The sequence below is a fragment of the Oxyura jamaicensis genome, chromosome 19 (genome assembly GCF_011077185.1).
Source record: "Oxyura jamaicensis isolate SHBP4307 breed ruddy duck chromosome 19, BPBGC_Ojam_1.0, whole genome shotgun sequence".
Taxonomy (NCBI): domain Eukaryota; kingdom Metazoa; phylum Chordata; class Aves; order Anseriformes; family Anatidae; genus Oxyura; species Oxyura jamaicensis.
Window position 1 is genome coordinate 775,839 of NC_048911.1, and position 20,928 is coordinate 796,766.

At 53.3% G+C, this 20,928-nt stretch overlaps 1 protein-coding gene across 1 annotated transcript in view; it reads right to left on the bottom strand.

The window, feature by feature from the left end:
* The window catches only part of MTMR4 (myotubularin related protein 4), a 68,260-nt gene extending 47,646 nt beyond the window's left edge, over positions 1–20,614 (bottom strand). The window contains exons 1-2 of the mRNA XM_035342918.1: positions 20,531–20,614; positions 4,013–4,086 (exon numbers count right to left, since the gene is read on the bottom strand). Coding sequence (XP_035198809.1) covers positions 4,013–4,015 — 3 coding nt within the window. The 5' untranslated portion in view covers positions 4,016–4,086; positions 20,531–20,614. The remainder of the gene's footprint in view (positions 1–4,012; positions 4,087–20,530) is intronic.
* Positions 20,615–20,928: the final 314 nt, after the last annotated feature.

Genomic DNA, 20,928 nt, shown 5'->3' on the forward strand with positions numbered 1-20,928 from the left:
ACTGCTTTATACCCCATAAACCAGGAGTGGGGTGGTGAATGTCATCTTTTGATCTTTACAAGATGACAGTAGAGGTTGTAGATCTGATATACCATACATTTAATATTCGTTCAGAAAGCTGCCCAGAGGTGAGCACGTAACACAAGCACGACACAGAAAGCCTTTGGGAAGAGGGATGAAAGGACACAGCTCCATATGCCACAGAGACGGGACAGGGGATGGCTAAACCGCAAAGCCTCACCCCAACTAACAGCCAGCAGCCTCCAAAGGGAACGAGTCGAGGTGGAAATCTCAACAGCCCCACTACCCACAGCAGCTGAGAACAGGGAATGCTGCAGCACGAGTTGTATGGCATGCAGTTAGAGCTGTGCCCGCACCGACTTACCCGCCGGGTTAGTTTAAGTGATGTATTAAGGTGCTGGTTGCTCTTTAGGACCTCCATTAGCCAGAGTTAAGGATTAAACCACCACTAGTGCTGTCTTTAAGGTTATTTTCATCAGGAGCTAATCGTTGGGGGAGAAATAAAGAGATTCTTCCAATCAAAGCAGTCAAAGCTCTTAAGTGATGACCACGCACCTGTAGCAGCAGAAAAGGCTGAGAAGCTGGCGATCTGCACAGGGGTGCTGCTGAGTAAGGTACCAGCTTTGGGGCATGCCCTTGCTAACCAGAGGACATTGGTGCTTTGCCCTCTGATTGCAGTGATCACAGCTCATTAACTTCAGCTCTGCTCTCCTGCTGGGAACCAGGTCTCCAAGCAGCCCTCCCTGCAGGGGGCCGAAGCCACCTGCCCACGAAGCAGCACCCAGCCTCCAGCACCCGATGCAAGCCTGCTCTGAGCTCAGAGGTCACAGCCTGCAGAAGAGCTCACAGAAGGACTCAGTGGGGTAAGAGTGCATGAGGCAGCTACCTTCAATTGCTGGAAGCAGCTCAGATAAGCAGGAGGGGAGAAATGCTTATCTCTACAGCTCGCAGTAAGTTGCTTTCTCCCCCTTGTCCCAGGAGGCAGACAGCCTATACCCTCTTCCCAAAACAGTGGCTGAGGGGGTGTGGTTCTTTTCTTGCAAAAGGAAAAATAAACAGAAACAAAACAAAGACCAGAAAGGAACATTTGAGTATAATATGAAAAATGCATAAATCCTTTTCAAAAGGTCCTTTGAAAACGTAAAGATATCTTCAGGTATTCGTAAGCAGACCCTCTTGCCTAGAAGAAGCCAAACTATTAATGGTTAAAACTAAGTAAGGGCCAGCTCAGAATATGTATCTGCCACAACACATGAAAGGAGCCCAGTGAAAAGTAAAGACTTCCAACTTTCTAGTAAGTCTAAAGCTCCAGCCCATGCACCCCATAAAGGATGGAGTGCATGGGGACAGATGGGGTGCTGGGGACAGTCAGCTGAAACGATATGGAGAAGGTTCAGAAGGCAGAAGGGGCTGCTGCCCGCAGCTTGGGAGTGCAGCTCTTTGCAGTGTCACAGCCGTAGCTAAGGTGGAAAAGGCCAGGGTTTGCACAGCTGCGGATCTTTACCTGGTTTTGAAAAGCAGATAGATTAATTAATGGGAAAAGGAAATCTACTAAGGGCTAATAAAACATCAGGAAATTGTTTTAGGGTTACAAAGTTGAGCTGCAGATCCTGACATGAGGGAGTACAGACAGCAGAGAGATGCTCCCCCAGGCTCTCCCTGCAGCATTCTCCAGTAGACCCTGGCCTTTTCCACCACACCTAGAGGGATTTTTGATGCTTTTTCCATGCATATATTCACTTCTCCTCCTCTCTGTCCTCTCCTTCAGAGATTCTCAGACTACAGGATCTGGAATATGAACCAGCCTTGCTGGGGTCTACTCAGCCCCTCCACATGCTGTGTGGTACCCTGAACACTGGTTCCCTGAGACACAGAGAGCAAAGCAAGTTCTCCCAGCCTCAGTCACCATGAAACACAAGGTGTTCTAGCTGGGAGGAAGCAGCACGACCCTTCCAGTTTCACAAGGGAAGTTCAGGGAACCAGAATTAGACACAGACATGTGGCCTCCAGCCTGGAGACAGCCCTGTCTCAACAAAGGGAAACCCGAGTAGGTTTCCTGGCTTCCCACACTCACTAACCTGAACATTAAAAGGTATGGGCAAAAGCAGCAAGCCCTAGGACAGAGTTGCTGACCTAAATCAGTTCTCAACAGCCACAAACATGCACACAACAAGGAATTTTGAAAGAGCTGGTTGTTTTTCAGTGATTCAGCATGACACAAAGTATGATCCAGACATTTCCAAGATTTGACAGTGAGATGCTCTGCTACAGATTGAAAACAGATTGAAACGGAACAGGATTATCCAGATGTTGGTTAGCTTTACCAGTGCCACTGCAACATTTGAGTGTTCATGACAAGTTACAGCAGGAAAGGCTGCATAGGATCAGGTCATTTTAAGAAAAGAAGAAGGTTCAATTTTTCATTAATGTTTGGATGCATCTGCATCAATCTCACCTCCACCTCATCCAAGGTAACTGTTGGATCTTTTTCAATCTGAAACCAGAATAATTCCAACTCAGAGTATAAGATGCTTTATCAGGTTACAACAAAGGTATACTTTCATCTCTCCACCCCAAAGCAAGCTGGTTGATCTGAAACATGGCAAGAAGCTCTTCCAACAGAGAGGAAAGCAGATCTTAAGCTGAGTAAGGGAGCACGAGGATAAGGGTTACACCAAAAATGCTTCATGAATACATCTTCATGAATACATCTTCATGCAGTTCCCTCAGGTCCTATCTCTGGTGCCCAGTGAGACAACTCGAGGGAACAGCAGGAAGCTGTTCTCAGACAGGAGCTATCAGGAAAAGGTTCTTCACCAGGAAGCTTGTCAGTCCCTGGAGCAGGCTCCCGGGAAGTGGTCACGGCACCAAAGCTGCCAGAGGTCCAGAAGTGCTTGCACAAGGCTTTGACGCATGATCTGATTTTTTGGGTGGTCCTGGGTAGAGCTGGACTTGATGATCATAGTGAGTCCCGTCCAACTCGGTATATTCTGTGATTCTATGCTACTAGAGCTGACAGTTCAATTAATGCAGACAGCAAATTTCCTTTTCTATTGCAGCTGTTAATAGATCACATAGGGGACAATCCCACTGAAGACATTACCGTTTCCTTCAGCAGCCTGCCAGTTGTTTTTTCTTGACACGTTTAACCTAAATTTTCATGTCCTCAGTTTGAATTTCCAGCCCTCTGACTGCTTCTGCTGTTCTTCTCTGCTCTCCTTCCAACATAATGATATGCTTCTGACAGCAGTGAGTACAAAGCTGACCATGATACTGCTACTGCAGCAATGCACAGACTTGCTGCCCACCCACTGTAAAACACGCATATCACCACGTCATGTTCAAATTCCTGTTCAAAGCACTGCCCTAGAGACACTTTCACCCTATCTTTCAACATTCCTGATCTCAAGACTTCTCATCAGATGGGGCTTATTTTGGATAATTTCTTGCTGGAGGCATTAGAGTCACCTTATTCAAGTTTATCAGCAATCTGGCTATTTTGGCTGTGTTTCAGTCCCTCCAGATTCTATTAAACCACATTTTTTTCCTGACAAATTATTGTGAAATCTCTGCTACTTTGGTGCCACGAAAACACATTGTTAACATGGTGTTAATTCATTAAGAGGTGATAGTGGAACAGAAGGAGAAATCCCAACTTTATGTTTAAAGTAAAAATAAATCGGTAAGCCACAAAAAAAAAAAAAGTATTGTTGACTATGTCACTAGTCCAAGGAGGCAGAAGACTTGCTTTGCTTGCCAGTAAGTTCCAATAACAAGTTTAGAGGTAATTTTTTCCTGCCAACAGCATTCTGACTGCAGACAGACTACAGAGCTGTCTGTATTATATTATTATATATAATACACAATACTTTAGCATTTTTCTTTCTAATTGTTGTATTTTCTCTCACATTTACGAGCAGCACAATATTTGGATACACACACACACAAACAAAAAAACACAGGACAGAGGAGGACTAGAATATGTACTCACCATACTCAGCCACTGTCCAGGACCTCCTGGGTCAATCACAGCTCAGTCTCCTCTTCTTGTTCCACGAAACACACCTACAGCAAATAAAAGATAACCCAGAGCAGAAATTCAGATCAACAGCAATGATACCTCAGTATGAACAGAGACAAAAAATAATAATAAAAGAGCACAATACGCCAGCACTCTGCACCTATCGCTGCTAACCTCTGTTTTGTGCCCTTTCCAGGAGATGCTGGGTATCAGAATGGTTATCACAGGGGGAGACACCACGTCCCAGGGGTCAGCCACTACACGCAGTACCTGCTCCCCACCAGCATGTGGTGACCAGGGCTCCAGAGGTGTGAAAAACACCCTGGGGATGGCACAGGGGCTCTGGCAGAGAAACCGAACTGTGTCTGTGGGCAATGTGGGTGTAAGACTGAAGCAGATACAGCCTCTTCCCCAAATTCCACCTTATTTTACTTCCATGCCCACTCAGGAAATCAAGCGGTACAAGCCTCTAGCTCTAGCAAAGGGCAAACCTCAAAATTAACAGCTAGAAAGCTCATTAACGGGGAAAAGTACTTCTTTCAGTCTTTATGTTACCCAAGGGCAGGAGAAAAGGAGCAGGGGAGAAACGTTCTGTCAGACAATGGAGCTACACGCTGAACTACTGCCCTGAATGGTGGCGGCTCAGTCAGACAGAAAAACCCATGGCATTCTACAGAGGAACATGCGCTGAGGAAGCTGAGGGAAGAAAGACCTGGTCGTTACGGTTCAAGGATCTGGGGATGACCCTTTGTGAGACATCTGAGATCTCAGATCACCATGATTGCTCTGCACTGTGCACCCATGTCCCTGGTGCCACTCATGCGTCTGTGCAGCACCCTCAGTATGTACAAGTAGAGCACACGTGTGTCACTTGCACTCCCACCCCCCATTTTTTAAAATATTACTGCCTTTTTTCTTTTTTTTCTGGAAATATTCAGTTTTTAAGTGTAGCCTGAAGGTGGCTTCGAGCTCACCAACCAAACCCAGCCTCTGGCAGCAAGCAGCCATCTGTATTGTGCCAAAGCTCCAGGGATGCTCAATGCCTTGGTAAGTTTTGCCACCATTTGATGTGAAGATTTTTTCCCTCCTCAGACAAAATGCAAATGTCAATAAATGTGGAACTAGGGAGGGTCTAATCTTCTCTTTGATGAGATTTTCTCCTCCTTTCACCATCAAGGCATTGCATCAGATACAGCAGAGTTTCTGCACATCTACTGAGCACTTTCCTTCCGCTCTGGGATTTCTTTCCCAGCACAGAATTACGTGAGGTTTCACACCTACACGTCAGAAGGCCAAGCCAAATGCCAGCAATGAGAAATCATTTCTGAAATTTAATCTTCCCCATGAACAAGAAGCATGCAAGTCATCCAGGAACACGGCCGTGCTGGAGGGAGCTCTTGCCCTGCCCCAGGGCTCACGGCCCGCAGCAGCGCCATCCGGAAGGAGCAACTGCCCTCGTGCTTCAGCTAATTCCTGCTAATTTATCATGTCTTGTCACACACATGATGAGAAAGGAAGGGAACCTCAGAAAGGATTCAGAACTTATCCGCTGTATTCCCTTACATCTAAAAGCAGGTTAACAAGTTCCAGGAAAGCATGAAAAACTACAATGGGAATGAGCGTTTTGTCCTAGGAAAACGGAAAAGCCAAATACTGCAATATCAAACCCCGATCCAGTTTCTCTCTAACTATAAAAGGATTTTCACACTATTTAGCAAAAGAGCCACTCACACCAGACTTCATATAGAGAAAAAGCAACTGGTGGTTGCTTACTGTGCCACCAGGAGGAGTCGCTGCCAGGCAGGGACTTAAAAATTAGGTGAACAGCACAATTAGCCAGGGAAGTAAAGTGTTAATATGCTTTGTTCACTAATCTGAAGCTATCTGAATTATTGATAGCGCTGAATGACACACAAGTACTTTTCCTGCTGTACACGTTGTACCGATGTATCATTGCTAACGGCCGTTTCAGCTCCTTGCTTCCTCCCTCACAGGAGAAGTTGGTGTAACTGCTATAAGCTGCAGCTCTCCTCGGCCACAGCCCACACCAGGCCGTTCCTCCGAGCAGCCACCCCCAGGCTGCGGCGAGAGGAGGCCGAGAGGAGGCCGCTCTGTGTGAGCTCAGCACACAGGAACGTGGCCGCCTCCTCCTGCTGCCCGGGCAGGCCGGGGCAGCACCAGGCAGGGCCTTCCGGAGGACCCGTGGAAGCCGGGAGGCACTGCAGGCACTGGGCCTCCAGCTGTCCTCAGCCCTGGGCCTGCAGACAGCTTCACTCACGCGGCCTCACGTGCTCCTCCACCGGCATCTCAAAGCTGTCCTCGCTGATGTCTGCTGCCTCAGGACTTAGCATGTTCCTCCTCCTCCTCATGAAGGCTGCCACGTGGGGCTGGCTCTCTGTCCCACTGCCCCACTCTCTCCAGAGGTCGCACACTCAGCGCAGCAGCGTGCCACGTAGGCTGGGTTCCCCTAAAATCCTGCTTAAGCCCACCAGGTTGGAAGCTGCCCTAAAATCTCAGCTGTGAGGGATGCACCAGGCCTGGCCGCAGGTGATGCCCAAGCCAAGGTGGCCAAGTTAAACAATGAGGGGAGCAGAGGCAAGGGATGAAGCTGGGGAAGAGGTAAAGCAGCACAATGCCCACTGCTCTCCCCAGCACTCACGCAATGCTGCCCAACAGACCTGGGTTGGGTGAAGCAGGAAAACCATTCATGTTGTTCTAATGTTCTTATAGCCTGTATCCTACTCCAGGATTATTAATCTCAGAGCCAAGCCCTCAGATAACAAGAAAGAGTCAGAGTCGAGAGCTCTCATAAAACCTTAATTTGCTCTCCCCACAGCCCTCTTGCGCACGTGACTCAGGCGGGTTACTGCACACTGCGTTACACAACGGTGTTATTTCCTCAAGGGACCTTTGCCTCCCTTAGTGCAAAACAGAGAGGCAGAGACCAAAGCAGCACTGGACCGGGACAGGAATTAATCTCAAAACCTCTGTCCTCACCTGCTGCAGGTGCTAGGAGCAATGCTGGGGCTGCAGAAGAGCCTGGTCCCATTCTTCTCGGAGGAAAAATTCCCCTGGAATTTTCTTAATCCGAGCTCCAGGCTCAAACACCTGAATTGCCCCCTTTTGCAAGTCAACGTTCACATGCATCAAGCGTGTATGCTCTGAAAAACCTGACTCCATGAGCAAACAGTCTGTCAACGATGGGAAAAAACACTCGTGCTCTGCATCTGCCCGCCTTGCACGGGACTGTGAAAATAAACAGCCAGCACCTATTTACGGCAGCCACATGGAAAAGCTCAGGAAAACCTTAACAGCCCTGTCTTCAGAGCAGCTTGATTCACTACAGCGATGGAGGCTTAAGGAACGGGGAATAAATAATAAAGAAGCACCACAGAGCAGCTCCCTGTGAGCACCTGCTGCTAGCATGTTACGGGGAATGAAGTCCTTTGGGAGGGAGAAGCGTGATGGTTCAGGAGCTGCGCCCACCCACACACACACAGGGAGGTTTCCCATGCTGATGGAGCTCAGGGAGGTGGGAAGGGCAGCAGACAACGGGCACAACACCGGGGCAGATTTTGGCACACACCCCAGGCAAGATGGGAGCTTACCCTTCCTGTGGCTTCTTTTACACTGCTTAGGAAATGCTGGCGGTTGTTTGCAGCTGGAGCGAGGCTCTCCACGCTCAGTGCCTACCCCAGGCTAAGGTTTTGGTTTAATTTCAGTGAAAACAGTGCATTTAGTCCTAATGTACTTAATGGGGGAAAACAGTCCCATTATTAAACAGGGGATGTTAGAAGAAACAACCAGGAGTCCAATTAGCCTTATTTTGACCCCAAATGAAATAAACCAGCCATCTCAGGCCTCTCAACTAAGTAGAGGCTAAAAATGCAATTGTCAGACCGCTCGGATATATGAAAGGGGATTGTATAGTCTTTGATACTTCAAGCAAAACTGCAGGTCCCAGGGTTGCTCCTAATGAAGGCCACTAACAGCTGGTCTTCAACAACAAGATTTTTTTTTTCTTTTACTGATCAATACATATTCAAAAGAAAAGCTTGGGCTGCCAGGGTTCAAAACCATCACCACAACACTGAATTACGATGGCAAGCGGGCCAAAGCACTCAACTCACCCTGCAGTGAGAAGTACCCCAATTCACCTGTGTGCGGGCATAACCAGGGCCGGGTACGAGTGCAGTGAAGCAGGAATACCCGGCAGGTGAAGAAGGGCAGCAGGAACAGGGAGCGGGCAGGCAGCCTGCCACAGCGATACCTAATGGGGCACTGGGCGGAGGCGGTGATCCGAGGGCAGTTCTGTCCCCGGCACGGTGCTCCTGTCCCCAGCATCACAGGGCCGGGACTGGGGCTGCCTCCAGGTGGCCAAAGCACAGACAGGAAGCACACAGCAGAGGGACCAAAGTAATCTGGAGCAAAACAAGCTCATGTACGCAGCTTAAAAGAAAACATTGAGACAACTTGCTCAATATGTTTAAGTATTTATGTAAAGTATGCTCAGCTCTGGGCAACTCTGCTGACCAGGATACAACTCAATCCAATTACTGATAGATGAAGTTTCAGAATCTGATAAATTCCATCAAGCTTATGACAAAGCCAGCCTTTTTACAGCTTACAGGATTTAAAATGGATCAGATACCTTTTCCTCCAGGTTTGACTAAGTGAATACCCACAGGTCTCCGGATAAGCAGCGCTGCCTGGGGTGCCCTCAGCACCCTGCAGCTTCGGCTGCTGGCACCTGGAGAACAGTGGCTTGGGATCACAGAGCAAAGATCACGTTCAAAGTCAGCGTTCCTGCAGGATTTGGGAGGCAGGAAATGTTCTCCTGTGGAGGAGGGTGCTGTCCCTGGCCCTGCAGCGCTGCACAAGCATCACCTGCCCTAAGGATGGGATGGGACGGTCTCACCCCAGTTCCAAGCAAATGAGGAGCAGGACACGGACTCACAGGTACTGTCCCAGAGCTGAACTGCCCCAGCTCCACCACCACCACAGCTGCAGCTGGTAGCAAGTAACAGCTCACAAACCTCCTGTCCTCCCTGATCGGAAGGTTGGCTCGTGATTAAAACACCCTGAGACTGTCAAGCTTCATGTTAACAGAGAACCATCAGAAGACATCTCTGAAAACTGGTTTAGCTCCTCCTGTGTTTGAAGCAGGAGCACCTGGGCCTCCATCACGGGGATTGCACCCAAAGACCAGAACGGGACACGCAGGATCATGGAGAGACAGGGGAAAGCTGCTGAAGCTATAAGTACTTCTGGCTGCACAGCACCCTCCTAAGGAGAACTTCACCTTTTGGCCCTCAAAACCATACCTGGATTAGGCTAACGGTTTCCAAGCCTTGTTCTCTCAGCCCAGGTGAAGCTGTGCAGTGAGGATGTCTGAAGTCCGTCCTGCTCCAAGCTGCCCCACGGCCCTGCCAGCTCTCCCACCTGCGGTGGCCAGACCCTGCCTGTACCCCCTGTGCTGGAGCTTCTGCGGGAGAAGAGCTCAGATGCAAGTGAAGGAACAAACCTGGGCTGACACGCGGGCCAACAGCACTCAGACCGGGGGCTCGCTGTGTGCCGGCAAGCACAGAGCACAGGTGCCAGGCAGGAGGCCCAGCACTGCCAGTGGCCAGGGACTCTGTGGGTGACAGCAGGACAGGTGAGCAGCCTGACTGAGAGCTGGGCACCGAGGAGGAGAAACAGCATGCACGTGCCAGCTGCAGAGGGTGGCTGGGTGCGAGCCTGTGGGTGAGGTCAGGCAGAGCACGGGACGATGCGAGGACCAAGAGCAGATTCACCCAGGTGAATCCCAGCAGAGATGCTGGAAGAGCAGCAGAGAGGGTGGGAAGGGGCAGAGCGAGGTCAGGAAAGGGATTTCAGGAGCTAGGGAGCTGAACCTCTTCAGTGGAGAAGAGGTGAGAATAAGTCTGAGAGCCTGCCAAGTTCAAGGTTTTTGCATCAGCATTTCTGGTGCAGGGGGAAAGATGGACTGGAGAGCTGCGGGATGTCAGCCCAAGCTGGCTGTGCAGGGGGGTGCAATGAAGGAGGGAAAAAGTCAGTCACGGGAGGTGAAGAGGAGCAGAGGTGGCTTTGCTTTAAGCAAGAGACTACACAGTTTACTGCCCAGAGCAAGGATTCAGAGGTGGATGAAAGAGGGGACAGGAAGGGGGCAGAGGAGTGAAGAGGCGCTGTGCCTGCCGCAGGGAAAGGAGCAGAGTGCTGTGGGAAGCACGGGGAGGTACAAAGGGACACTGGCACTGCATTTCATATTCTTCTCTTGGAAGAAACAAGATCCTCTGCAGAAAAAGAGAAGGGGGAAGAAGATGGGAGCTTTGGAGATCCCAGGGGTGTGTGCAGAGCAGCCAAGTGCACTGAGAGGGGGTGGCCTGAGCTGAGCCGGCCACCCTGGGGCACCGCAGTTTTGAGGCAGAAGCAAGAAGGGTCGAGGGGGAAGGAAGGGAGCAGAAAGGAGGGAAGGATGCTGGGGCGGAGAACTGGGTGTGGAGAGAGCTGGAGGGTGAAAATGAGCAGATGGGATTAGAGCCTGGGGGAGGAACACACCACCAGAATTTGAAAAATGCGTATGGGGGAAGAGGCCAGCCAGGTGTGACCCAAGTGTGCAAGATGACAAGGGATGAGGACAGAGCCCCGTGCTCTGCCAGATCCCTGAGGAGCATTGCCATCCATCCGCCACTGGTGTGCTTTTACACGTAATTAATGTCAGCAGCATGCCTGCCTGCCAATCAGCTCCACTGTTTACATTAATGACAGCAAAATCACAGTTTCAAGGGGAAATTGGTGACTGCTGACAAAGCCGCACGTACCCCAGAGCACCTCCTTTCTCTTACCGACGCGGTGCTGCCAAATACCTCGCTCTGCAGGTGAAGCAGCCAAGGGGCCGGGGGCAGCTGGTGGCACCAGGTGGCAGCAGCACGCCGGGGATGCTCCCCTGCCACGTCTGCCTCTGCCACCTCCTTCATCTTCCTGAGGAACTGGCAGATAACAGGGACTGGCACCGGCCCCGCGCTGTTATCGCCGCATCGATCCATCTCTGGTGACAGCCGGGGAAAAGCTGAGAGCAGCAGAGGGCAAGGCAGGCCCCTCATTCACTTAATCAATGGCCTTTGGAAAAACCCCAAACCATGGCCCTAAAAGGCCCCCACGTCCTCTGTGCCATCCCCACCCTCCTGACATTTTCCGGACCCTCCTGACCAGGCACAGAAGGGGCTTGAGACCAAGGCTCCACGCTGGACTTCACAGCCCCGAGGTGAAGGGAGATGGGAAGCGCAGCGTGACTTCGGTGAGCATTTCCAACGCCCCCTCTAACTCCAGCCCGTTGTTCTCCAGTTCTGTTTGCTTTTCTTTAAAAAAGCGGCTGGGACATTTCAAGTCACAATCGGGCCTTTATTCAAGTACAAACAATTGCCTGGTCCCTACCCAAAGCAGTGCAGATGGACCAGTCCCAGCTGCACTCCAGGCGCCTGCCTCTCCCCATCCTCTGCCTGCAGCTCCAGAGCCGGGCATGAGCCAGGGAGGAATGCAGAGCCCCTGCCACCCACCAGAGCACGGGCACTGCCTGGGACTGCAGAGGACCCCAGGAGGGTTTCTCAGGGGCTGGGCTGCCCTGGAGAACACACACTGCTCCCTAAGTGCCTCAGGGAGTGGAGGAGGCAGCCGAGCTCCCCGTCACCCTCCGGCAATCCCGTTACCTCTCCATGCTGCTTCGCTCTCAGATTTAACTCAATGTCAGGAAGGAAGCAGCAAGAGCTTCAAGGAAACAGTGACTGTGCTACTGAGGTCACATCCCAAGTCTCCAGGCTGGAGAAGCACTGTTCAACCTGGTTTCCCTGCAAACATTCATCTCTTCTTACTCATTGTAAGCGTATGAGTTTTAATTCCCATCAACTTGTAATGTCCTTGACAGCTGGCGTTCTTTGAAAGACAGTCTTTGTGAGTGCAAGGAAAAAAAAGCCTGAAATATGTGACCCAAATGCACCAGAAGGCTCAGAAATCAAAAGAGAAGTCCTGAAATGTGCCGATCCCATCCCTCCCTGCTCCGAGCTTCCTCAGGCTCACAGCCCTCTGGGGCACCTGGGCTGCAATGCGCTCCTACCAACAACCTGGGCATTTTAAAATGTCAACTAAACAGCAGCAGCACAAACTCAGCCCAGATTCTGCTGGTGTTAGGGATACAACTACTATTACTTTCACACAGGTACATAAACATTCCCATCCAGTGCTATTTTACAAGTCTTTGGGTGTCAAAGGCATCTGCCTGCCATGAGCAGGAGGAGGGCAGGACTGGTGGGAGAACCATGCCCCTCAGTAAGAGCCTTTGGCACCTAAACTGGCACCCACCTGCAAGCACCCGAAGCCCAGCTGTGACAGTCAGTGGAAAGTGTCTGAAAGAAAACCAGTACTGCTGTTGGTCCAGGAGACCGGACGCCCTGTAACATCGCCTGTCCTGCAACACCACAGGGTTTGGTGGCTCAGCTGCCTACAGGTGCTTGGTTAAACTACAGCAGCCTCCACCTCCCCTCTCCCTGTCCCTGGCCAGGCACATGCAGCACGGGACTCTGCAACCTGCCTCTTGAGAGGCTCGCACCAGGCTGGGTCTCTCATTGCGCCCTCCCAGTCCCAAGCAACACCCACCTCGGTCTTTAAGGATTTCCCCTTCCCACCCCCAGTCCAGTGAAGTCTCTGGTTTAAGATTAGACTGGAGTCTCCCGTCTTCTTTCATTTCCAGGTACCTGGAGCTTTCAGAACAGTTCTGTGCTTTAGCAGTGAAAACCACATCGAGGGACTGTGCTGCACGCTAACCTGCTTTAATGAACCAACTCACCTCGAACCATGGGGCAGGACAGCAAATTCAGGTGAGCTTAACTGCCATGGTCCCTGCCCTCTACCATGAGCTTAACTGCTTCTAAAAACAGTACTGCCCATGACGTCCTCTCAGACACACTTAGAAAGGGAAATCCCCAGCCAATCAATAAAAGGAAAGAGAAGGCAATTTGATATATATAGCATGTCCCCCGCTTATCTGACAGTATGAGCTGCACAAATTCACACCCGGAGCCCCTTCCCCGCTGCCCAGGACAGGGCGTGGGGACAGTCACAAGACAAGCTCAATGCTAAAAGGAGCCAAAGGATTTACATTCATCTGCTGCAATTCGCACAAACTTCTTTTTACACTAGGAGCAGTGACTGCGATCACTTACCTGAAGTAACTGCACTAAAACTCCTCAGCATTGAATTCCTGCCTCTAGGAGACTTAGGCCAAAAATGAAATACATCAGACTCGCTATATCTGAATACAAAAAAAATCTCAGAAGGCAGTGGGATTTTTTTCTTTTTCTTTAAATTCGAGACAGCCACCCTCTGCACGCCAGCGGCTCCCTGACACGAACAGCTGGCATCCCAGGCCTGCTGGAATCCGCGGAAGACCCAGCAGCAGTTTCAGCTGAAGCCCGATTTTCCCCAGCACCATTTATTCATTTCAACACACGCACTGCAACACGAGCTAGCACCCAGGGCTGCAACACAATAGCTCTGGATACCAGCAGTAATGAAAAACAGGCAGAGCGGAAAGCTGGGTCTGAGAGAGAAGTCAGAGGGACGGTGCTGGAAAAGGCATCCTGCTTCCCCGTCGTCGCTCCAGTAACTCTGGAGCTCTGTAACCGTTCGGGGCACTGAGGGGAAGCCGGAGCAGCAGCACGGCCACCTGCAGCACGAGCACATCAGGATCCTGCTGCTGGGTGCCCTGCGCTCCAAGGAACTCTGCCATGCGAATCGGGTGCTCGCTCAGGCTTTGATTTTGGCTGTTTCGTCATTAGTGAAATATGCCGAAAATGTGACTTCCTCCTGCTGGAGGAGCAGACCTATTGAACCTTTCCTGAGGAGTCCAAGTAACTTCCTCTTCTATTGCAAAAAAGAGAAGACAAGCCCACGGGTCGCATCGTTTGTCATACTGCTGGAAATTCCTCTAGCAGAAAGAGCTATTGATGTAGCAGAGAGAGGGGGGGAGAGAGAGAAGGGGGGGTACTTTTCATTACGTGTGAGCTTTATCAAACAAAACTGTTAGTTCACTTTACAGGACTAAAATGCTTCCTCTTCCATCTCATTTAGCAACTGCAGTGAAAGCTCTGTACCCTGCTTTCTAATGAGGCAGTTGGATTATCTGCACAGAACCTCTGCACTGACCAGTTTTATCAAACAAAAACAATCTCCATTTACTCCCCTCGCTGAGCAAAGCCAGCTCTGTCTAGGATTCTCTTACCCAGCATCCGGGGGCACCCGGCCACCCCCTTTTGATGGGACCGGGAGGCAGAGGCAGCAGGGGAATCGGTCTGCCCGCTGGCCTGCCAGGGGGGACACTCCCGGAGAGGGATGGCAGGGAGCAGAGCCAGCAGGCAGTATGCGTTAACTTTTAAAATAAGAGGGGGGAAAGAGCAAAGAACAGAGCAGGTAAGAAATTATCTCGTGTCAGTCCAAGAAGGTGCAAAGGACGGGAGGGAGCGGTGCGAGTCGCCTGCGCGCTGGCACAACTGGCCCTGCACCCACTGCCCAGGTCCCTGCGCCCAGCCCGTGCTGCCTGTAGCATGCCTCTGAGCCACCCAAACCCGAGCACGACACCATGGCACCTCGCATGCTGGCCTAAGTCAGCCGCAGGCACGCTAAAGGGCACGGCCGATTCTTTGTAGAGAAGCGCTGCCCATTCAGCTCCTCCTCAGATCGCATACTCATCTCTGAGCACTGCAGGGGCTTCACCGTGGGCTGGCAGCCCGATGCTCTCAGTGCCACCACACTGCGCAGGCACTCAGAGATGAGAAAAGGAACAATATAGCCCAGGACAGACATCCAAACGACGCTGCCTCCCCCAGCCCCCCACACCATGGCTGGCACCACAGACGCCCACCTGAAGGACCGAAGTGGTCACAACCGCCGGGCTGACACCAGCAGAAGGATCGGAGCAACGCAGCTGCAGCAACACCTTTCTTCAGGGCACCGCTGCTGAGGATAGTGCCTGTAAGGCTTCCTGAACCGAGGAGCGTTTGACACCGCCCTGTGCTGTGGTGCAATCTGGTAAAGGTAGAGGGAAGGTTTGGGACTTGCTCTGGGGTCCCCTCAGGGATTTCTGGACGTACCTGCAGCCCCTGGAGTGTCCCGCCTGGCCCTTCCCTTACCTCGGCCCTCCAACCAGGGCACATGTTCCTGCTCAGTGCCCTGCGTGTGCCTTTGGTGACAGCAGCTGCTGCAGTGACGTCTTACAGGCTCAAAACCCCCCAGAAAATAGGGACTTCACAGCTTAGATGAGCACTTCTCCTTTGAAATCAAGGGACTTCCTCTTCCCAGAGGCAGCTGGTCGCGGACATCAAAGCCCAGCACACACCAGTAACGTGTCCAGAGCCCGAGACACTTTTCATCTTCTGAGTTAGAGGCAACGAGGCCCTTAAAAAGGGCAGCAGCCAGAAGCTGGGGTAGGGAAGGATACACAGGGCCCTCAGCATTGGGCTGTCCCAGGGATGATAAAACTCCCCGAGATCTGGTAATAAGTCATTGTAGGGGGGCACCGCACCGCGTAGCCCCAGCACCCACCTGAGCCCAGCAGTGCTGAGGTGTCTCCTCACCCCGTGTACCCTCGCCAGGCTCGCACACATCCGTGGCCAAACTCCCGACCCCCAGAGAAGGCACGCAGGGCACAGGGGCTTCCCTTTCCCAGGGTGGTTGCCCCATCAGCCGCTTATGAAGGGTGTGGAAAAGAAAAACACAGGCTGCATTTGTGTAAAAAATTGTAGCTCCCCTGACAAAGACACGTTAGGTGCTGGCACCTTCCAGAAGCAGGAGCTCTGCCCTGTATACCAGGCAGGTGATGAACAGCCTCGCGCGGGTGAGGGAGATGTTTGCAGAGGAGAACGAGGCACACTGTCTGTAAACACAAAAGATTCAAGTCCTCAGAAAGCAAAGCTGATACCCCCGAAACAGGAGAGGCGTTTAATCCCTCCGCAGGGTCCCAGCCCAGTGGGACCTCAGGGGAAGGGCTGCCCAGGAGCTGGCACAGATCACACCTCAGTGGTTCCCCACGTCATGGGGACCTCAGCTTTAAGTAAATGTGAGCTGTAACATCAGAGGGAGCAATTCCCACAGAGAGGTACCAGGCTCTGACAAACCCTGGCATCCATCCCTGCGCACGGAAGGAGCACTGCAGAAGGACCAGGGGCTGCCAGGGCCCCAGACCTACCCGAAGGCACATTAAAGTTGACAACAGTGCTCCAAAAGCTTCAACAACTGCACAGGTGCAGGCTGCTATAAGGTAAACTTGGCACAGCCTCAGCAGAAAGCTTCTTAAGAAAATCCCTGATACTTCCAGAGGAGCTCACCAAACGAAGCTCACCAGAAGAACGTTACTGCTATCCTCCCCACATCCAAACACGGCCGTCTCAGCCTTAACGCTCAGGCTGCTCCATTTAGGGAACAGAAACACGCCCGAGCACAGCCGCCCTGCCTGAAAAGGCTGATTTCCACCTACCCAAGCCTGACCATCAGGGCAGCACAAGCATCCAGACAGCCTGCACCCAGACACACTGGGCTCACTCCAAAGTTTTCACTAAGGCTGGAGCGTTTTAGCCCATGGGAAACCCAGGCTGCCACAACAGGAGATGTGCCCAAAGGCACCGGGGCAGCTGCAGCTGGTGGGAGGTAGGAGTGGGGCACGCCGTCAGGTCAGAAAGCAGAAGCAAGCACAAGCTGAAACAATGCTGACTGGGGTGAGAAACAACAACTGCAGGGCTCCAGACATCCTCCTGCACCTACACCCAAGCATCCCGGGCCACACAAAGCCCATCTGGTGCCGGTGCTGCCAGGTGATCTGTGCTGCCGCAGGCGCCTGCCTGTGCTGTGGCTGGCTGCGCTCTCACCGAGCACCCTCGGTGAGGCATCCTCAAACCTGGGTGTAATACCTCGTAAACAAGATGCTGAGCGAGGCAGCAGCTTCTCTGTTCCACATTAAAGCAGCTGAACAGACTCCTGCCCGCCTGCGTCACGCTGTGCACATGGTGCTGAGTGCTGCATGCCAGTCATGCGCGTGCTTCCGCAGATTGCTTTGAAAGACTTAAAAAATAATAATAATATTGGGAAGGCAGGCAGTGCAGTTGAAATAACAGAGGCAACTGAATAGACTGATGCTGGGTTGCCACAAGAAAATCAACCACTAGGAGAAAGCTGGCTACTTTAACGAGTTCCTAGGCTGAAACACAAAAAAGCTTCTGAAGCTTCCAGAAGAAACAATGCAAACTGCACCCTTTGCTCCAAGCAGTTCTCAATTTCAACAGAGAACATCAGAGAAAGACTGGCAAGGAAGAAGCAATTGAATTGGTTCTGGAGGGTCCTTACCATAAAGTTGTCGCTCGCAAGCGGTGCCGTGTCCCTGCACGCTCTGCTGGAGTGAGCAATTCCAAAACCTCATTTTGCAACGAAGAACTGGCCGGGCTGGAAAAGGAACAACTCCGCTCCCTAGTCAGCGTTGCTCGAGCCATGGAACAGAAGAAAGCTCTGGAGGATATACTGCCATGAATGTGGGCTTAAGTTCAGATACAAGACTTTGCCCCCAAGCAGATAAGTCGCGAGCACTTTCCACCCATGTTTCTGCTGCCAGGACGGACTCCTCCAGAGAGGGGTGGAGCTGCCTGCGGTCAGCAGTCGCCTGCCTCTGCAAATGCCACCGGATTTGGCTTCTTGCGAAGCCTCAGGCAGAGGTGAAGAGCATGGTGCCGCACTTTGCTATCGGAACAGTCCCATCCACCCTGTTCCTGGCAGCCCATTTCCGAGGCTGAGCTCGCTCTCAGTCCTTGTCACCAGCCCTCCCGAGGATGCTGTGCCAGCCCTCCAGTCTGACCAACTCTGCACCCTTGCAAGAGAGAGCGTCACAATATTTCCCCAGGAAAACAAGTGCTGGCAAACGCAAAACTCATTGTGCATGTCCAGCAGAGTTGACCTTCACGGGGTTTCCAGTGCATGAGATCAGCTGTATCAAGCGTGCTGTTGAGCAAGTGCTCCACCTAGAAGATAAGGGATACAATCCAGAAGGGAAGGAAGACTGGTATTGCTCTAAAGCAAAGGCTAAAAGGAGTCAGGTGCCTGCAAATAAACACAACAGCAAAAGAAGCTTCCGGTAACTTAATGTGAGTTGGATCAGAATATACTAACATGTAACTCTCCTCTCAAGGGATGTGTCGTGGGCAGGCTTCTCCCTCTTGAAGAAGAAATTTGAGGTAATCTCTGAACCAAAAAAGAACAACCAAGTCAGAACAAAAAGCAACAACAAAGTCATTGCCACTGCAAAGAGCAGGAGCCACCGCTCAGCTTTGCTTCTGCCACGTCCCATCATTGTGTCCTCTATGAAAGGCATGGCACTGCTTCCAAACCTGCCCCACACAGATCAATCAGGCCTGCAGAGGGATGCTGCAAAGCACACCCCACGCGAAGCCGCTCCCAGTCCCTAGCACAGCGCAGCTCCCTGCAGAAGGGGCAGGGGCGCCCTCAGCTCAGGGGCAAAGCTGGGTAAGGCTCCACGACAAAACCTCAGCTCAAGGAAGGTCGGGCAGAAGAGGGCTCCCCCCCATGAGCAAACGCTCTCCTGCAGGAAAATGGGCTCACATCACACGGAATTCAACCACTAAATATGTTTCAGTTTCATTTCAACTCGGGCTCCCAGCTAAATGCACCAGCAAGCAACCGGAGACCACCTCAGTGTGTAACAGCGGCGCAGGGCATCACTGCAGCCACAGCCTCTCTGACCAGCTGCAAAGCTCTGGCTGCAGAGCCGAAGCGCCTCGCACTGGGACAGCTTCCTTCCTCAAAGGCTGACACTCGCAGAAGTTCACCACCTCGGATGGAACGTCCACCTTACTGCCTCGGAGGCGGCTCGCACCCCAAGGCACAGATGAGGCTGTGCTCACCGGACAGGCAGAGTGGCAGCGCAGGGGATGAGGCTGTGGCCCAACCACACCACTCAAAGGAGGCCCGAACAAGCATTTACTATTTATAAGCTAATCATCTGACCCCTCCGCAGGGAAATCCTATCCTCTCAAGCTGTTGGAAGAGCAGCGGCCTCCGCGGGACAGCCAGGAGGGGCAGTGGGACGCGGCGGCATTGGAATGGGGCGTGCGGATCAATTCCTCCCGGCTCAGGAGCAGTGCAGACATCCTCAGGGTGAGCCAGGACTGCCAGCAGGAATTAATCTGTTACCTAATTTTCTAGGAGCAAGGTAATTTTTTAAAACGGCTCTCTCCTCCATTCACCGCTGTCCGAAGGCCCAGATGTTGACATTTCCCTGCACACCGCGACAGACGGCAGTGCCATGGTGAGACCACATCCAAATCCCAAACCTCTCCAACAGACAGCGAACCGTGGCTCGTGGAAGCTGCACTGGAGGGTGGGCCAGCAAGGACAGAAGAAAAAGGTACAAACTTCAGCCTGTAGCTGCTTGCTAGTTACGAATTCCTTGGGACGTATTCACCCTGGGAGCATGGATTGCAGGGAGATGTTTTCCTGATCACCTTCCTCCCGTGTAAAAATACTCTGGGTTAGTTTATGCTGCTGGATTTTCTTGCAAGACAACACTCGGTGACTTCCAGCACAACTGCATGCACTCTTCCCATTCAACCCCACGTGTGCCTGGGGAACAAGCTCGTTTTATCTCCAGCCTCTTTTCCGTACCGACCCGCCAGTTCCTGAGACCGACTCTCCCCCTCAGGACAAGCTGCGGATACGGACGGGAGGCAGGATGGCTCTGCCTTGCAAACAGCAGCACCTCCGGGAGGCTCACGGCAGGATCCCCGCCAGCGAGAGGGACACAACCCGCACAGCCCCGGTGCCGGCCCTCACGCGAGGGCAGCTCGGCGAGATGCAGTCACCGGGTGGGAACCCCTGCGGGCATCGCCCCCATCGCCGCCGCTGGGGCGAGAACGGCTTGGAGCAGCCCCGGACGAGCAGAGAACCGAAGGCAGGGCAGGGACTGCTGGGGCCGGCCAGCAGCGCTCCGCAGCCCAGTGGGACCCGGCCCTGACGGCTCCCCGGCTCTCAGGGCCCAAACCCGGCGGCTAACAGAGCCGTTCCGAGGGGACAGCGGGGCTGGGGGCACGCCGCCGCGGGGCTGACGGCGGGGGCACGGCGGGGACGTTTCCGTTCGGTTCAGCCGAGTCAGGGAACCGCCGGCACCAGCGGACGGCCGCGAGAAGGGCAGCGCCCGAAGCCGCCCGGGCCCGGGGCTGCGGCTCAGCGGGGCCGGTACCGGGCCCCAGGGCGAGACCTGCCGGCGGCCTGACCCGGGCGGCCTGCCCCGGGAGAGAGGCCTGCCCCGGGAAGGAGGCCTGCCCCTGCCCCTGCACCCCGCCGCGGTGCAGGGCCCAGCCGCGCCGCGCCGTCTCGGCTGGGCCCGGGCCCGGGCCCAGGCCCGGTCGCCCAGAGCCCCCCCGGACCCCGCCCGAGCCTCACCTGGGTCGGCGCGCGCCGCTCCCGCCCGTGCCGCGTGCAGCTCCCCGCCCTGCCCCCACCGCCCCGCCCGGCGCCGCCAATCAGCGCCCGGCGCCGCCGGCACGACCGGCCAATGAGCGAGCGGAACGCGTCCCCGCCCAGCGCCGAGCCGGCCGCCGGGACCCGCCCTTCTGCTCGCCCGCAAGCCTATCCCATGACGGGGCGCGGCGCGCCGAGAGAGGCGGGGCGCGGCGCGCAGCGCCCAATGAGAAATCACAGCGCGTCCCGCCGCGGCGAATCAGCGCGCGGCCAGCCCTTCACCTCGGGGCGGGCCGGCCTCTGAGGGCTGCGGGCTCCGTGAGGGGGCGGGAGCCGTCCCGTCCCGTCCCGTCCCGTCCCGTCCCGTCCCGTCCCGTCCC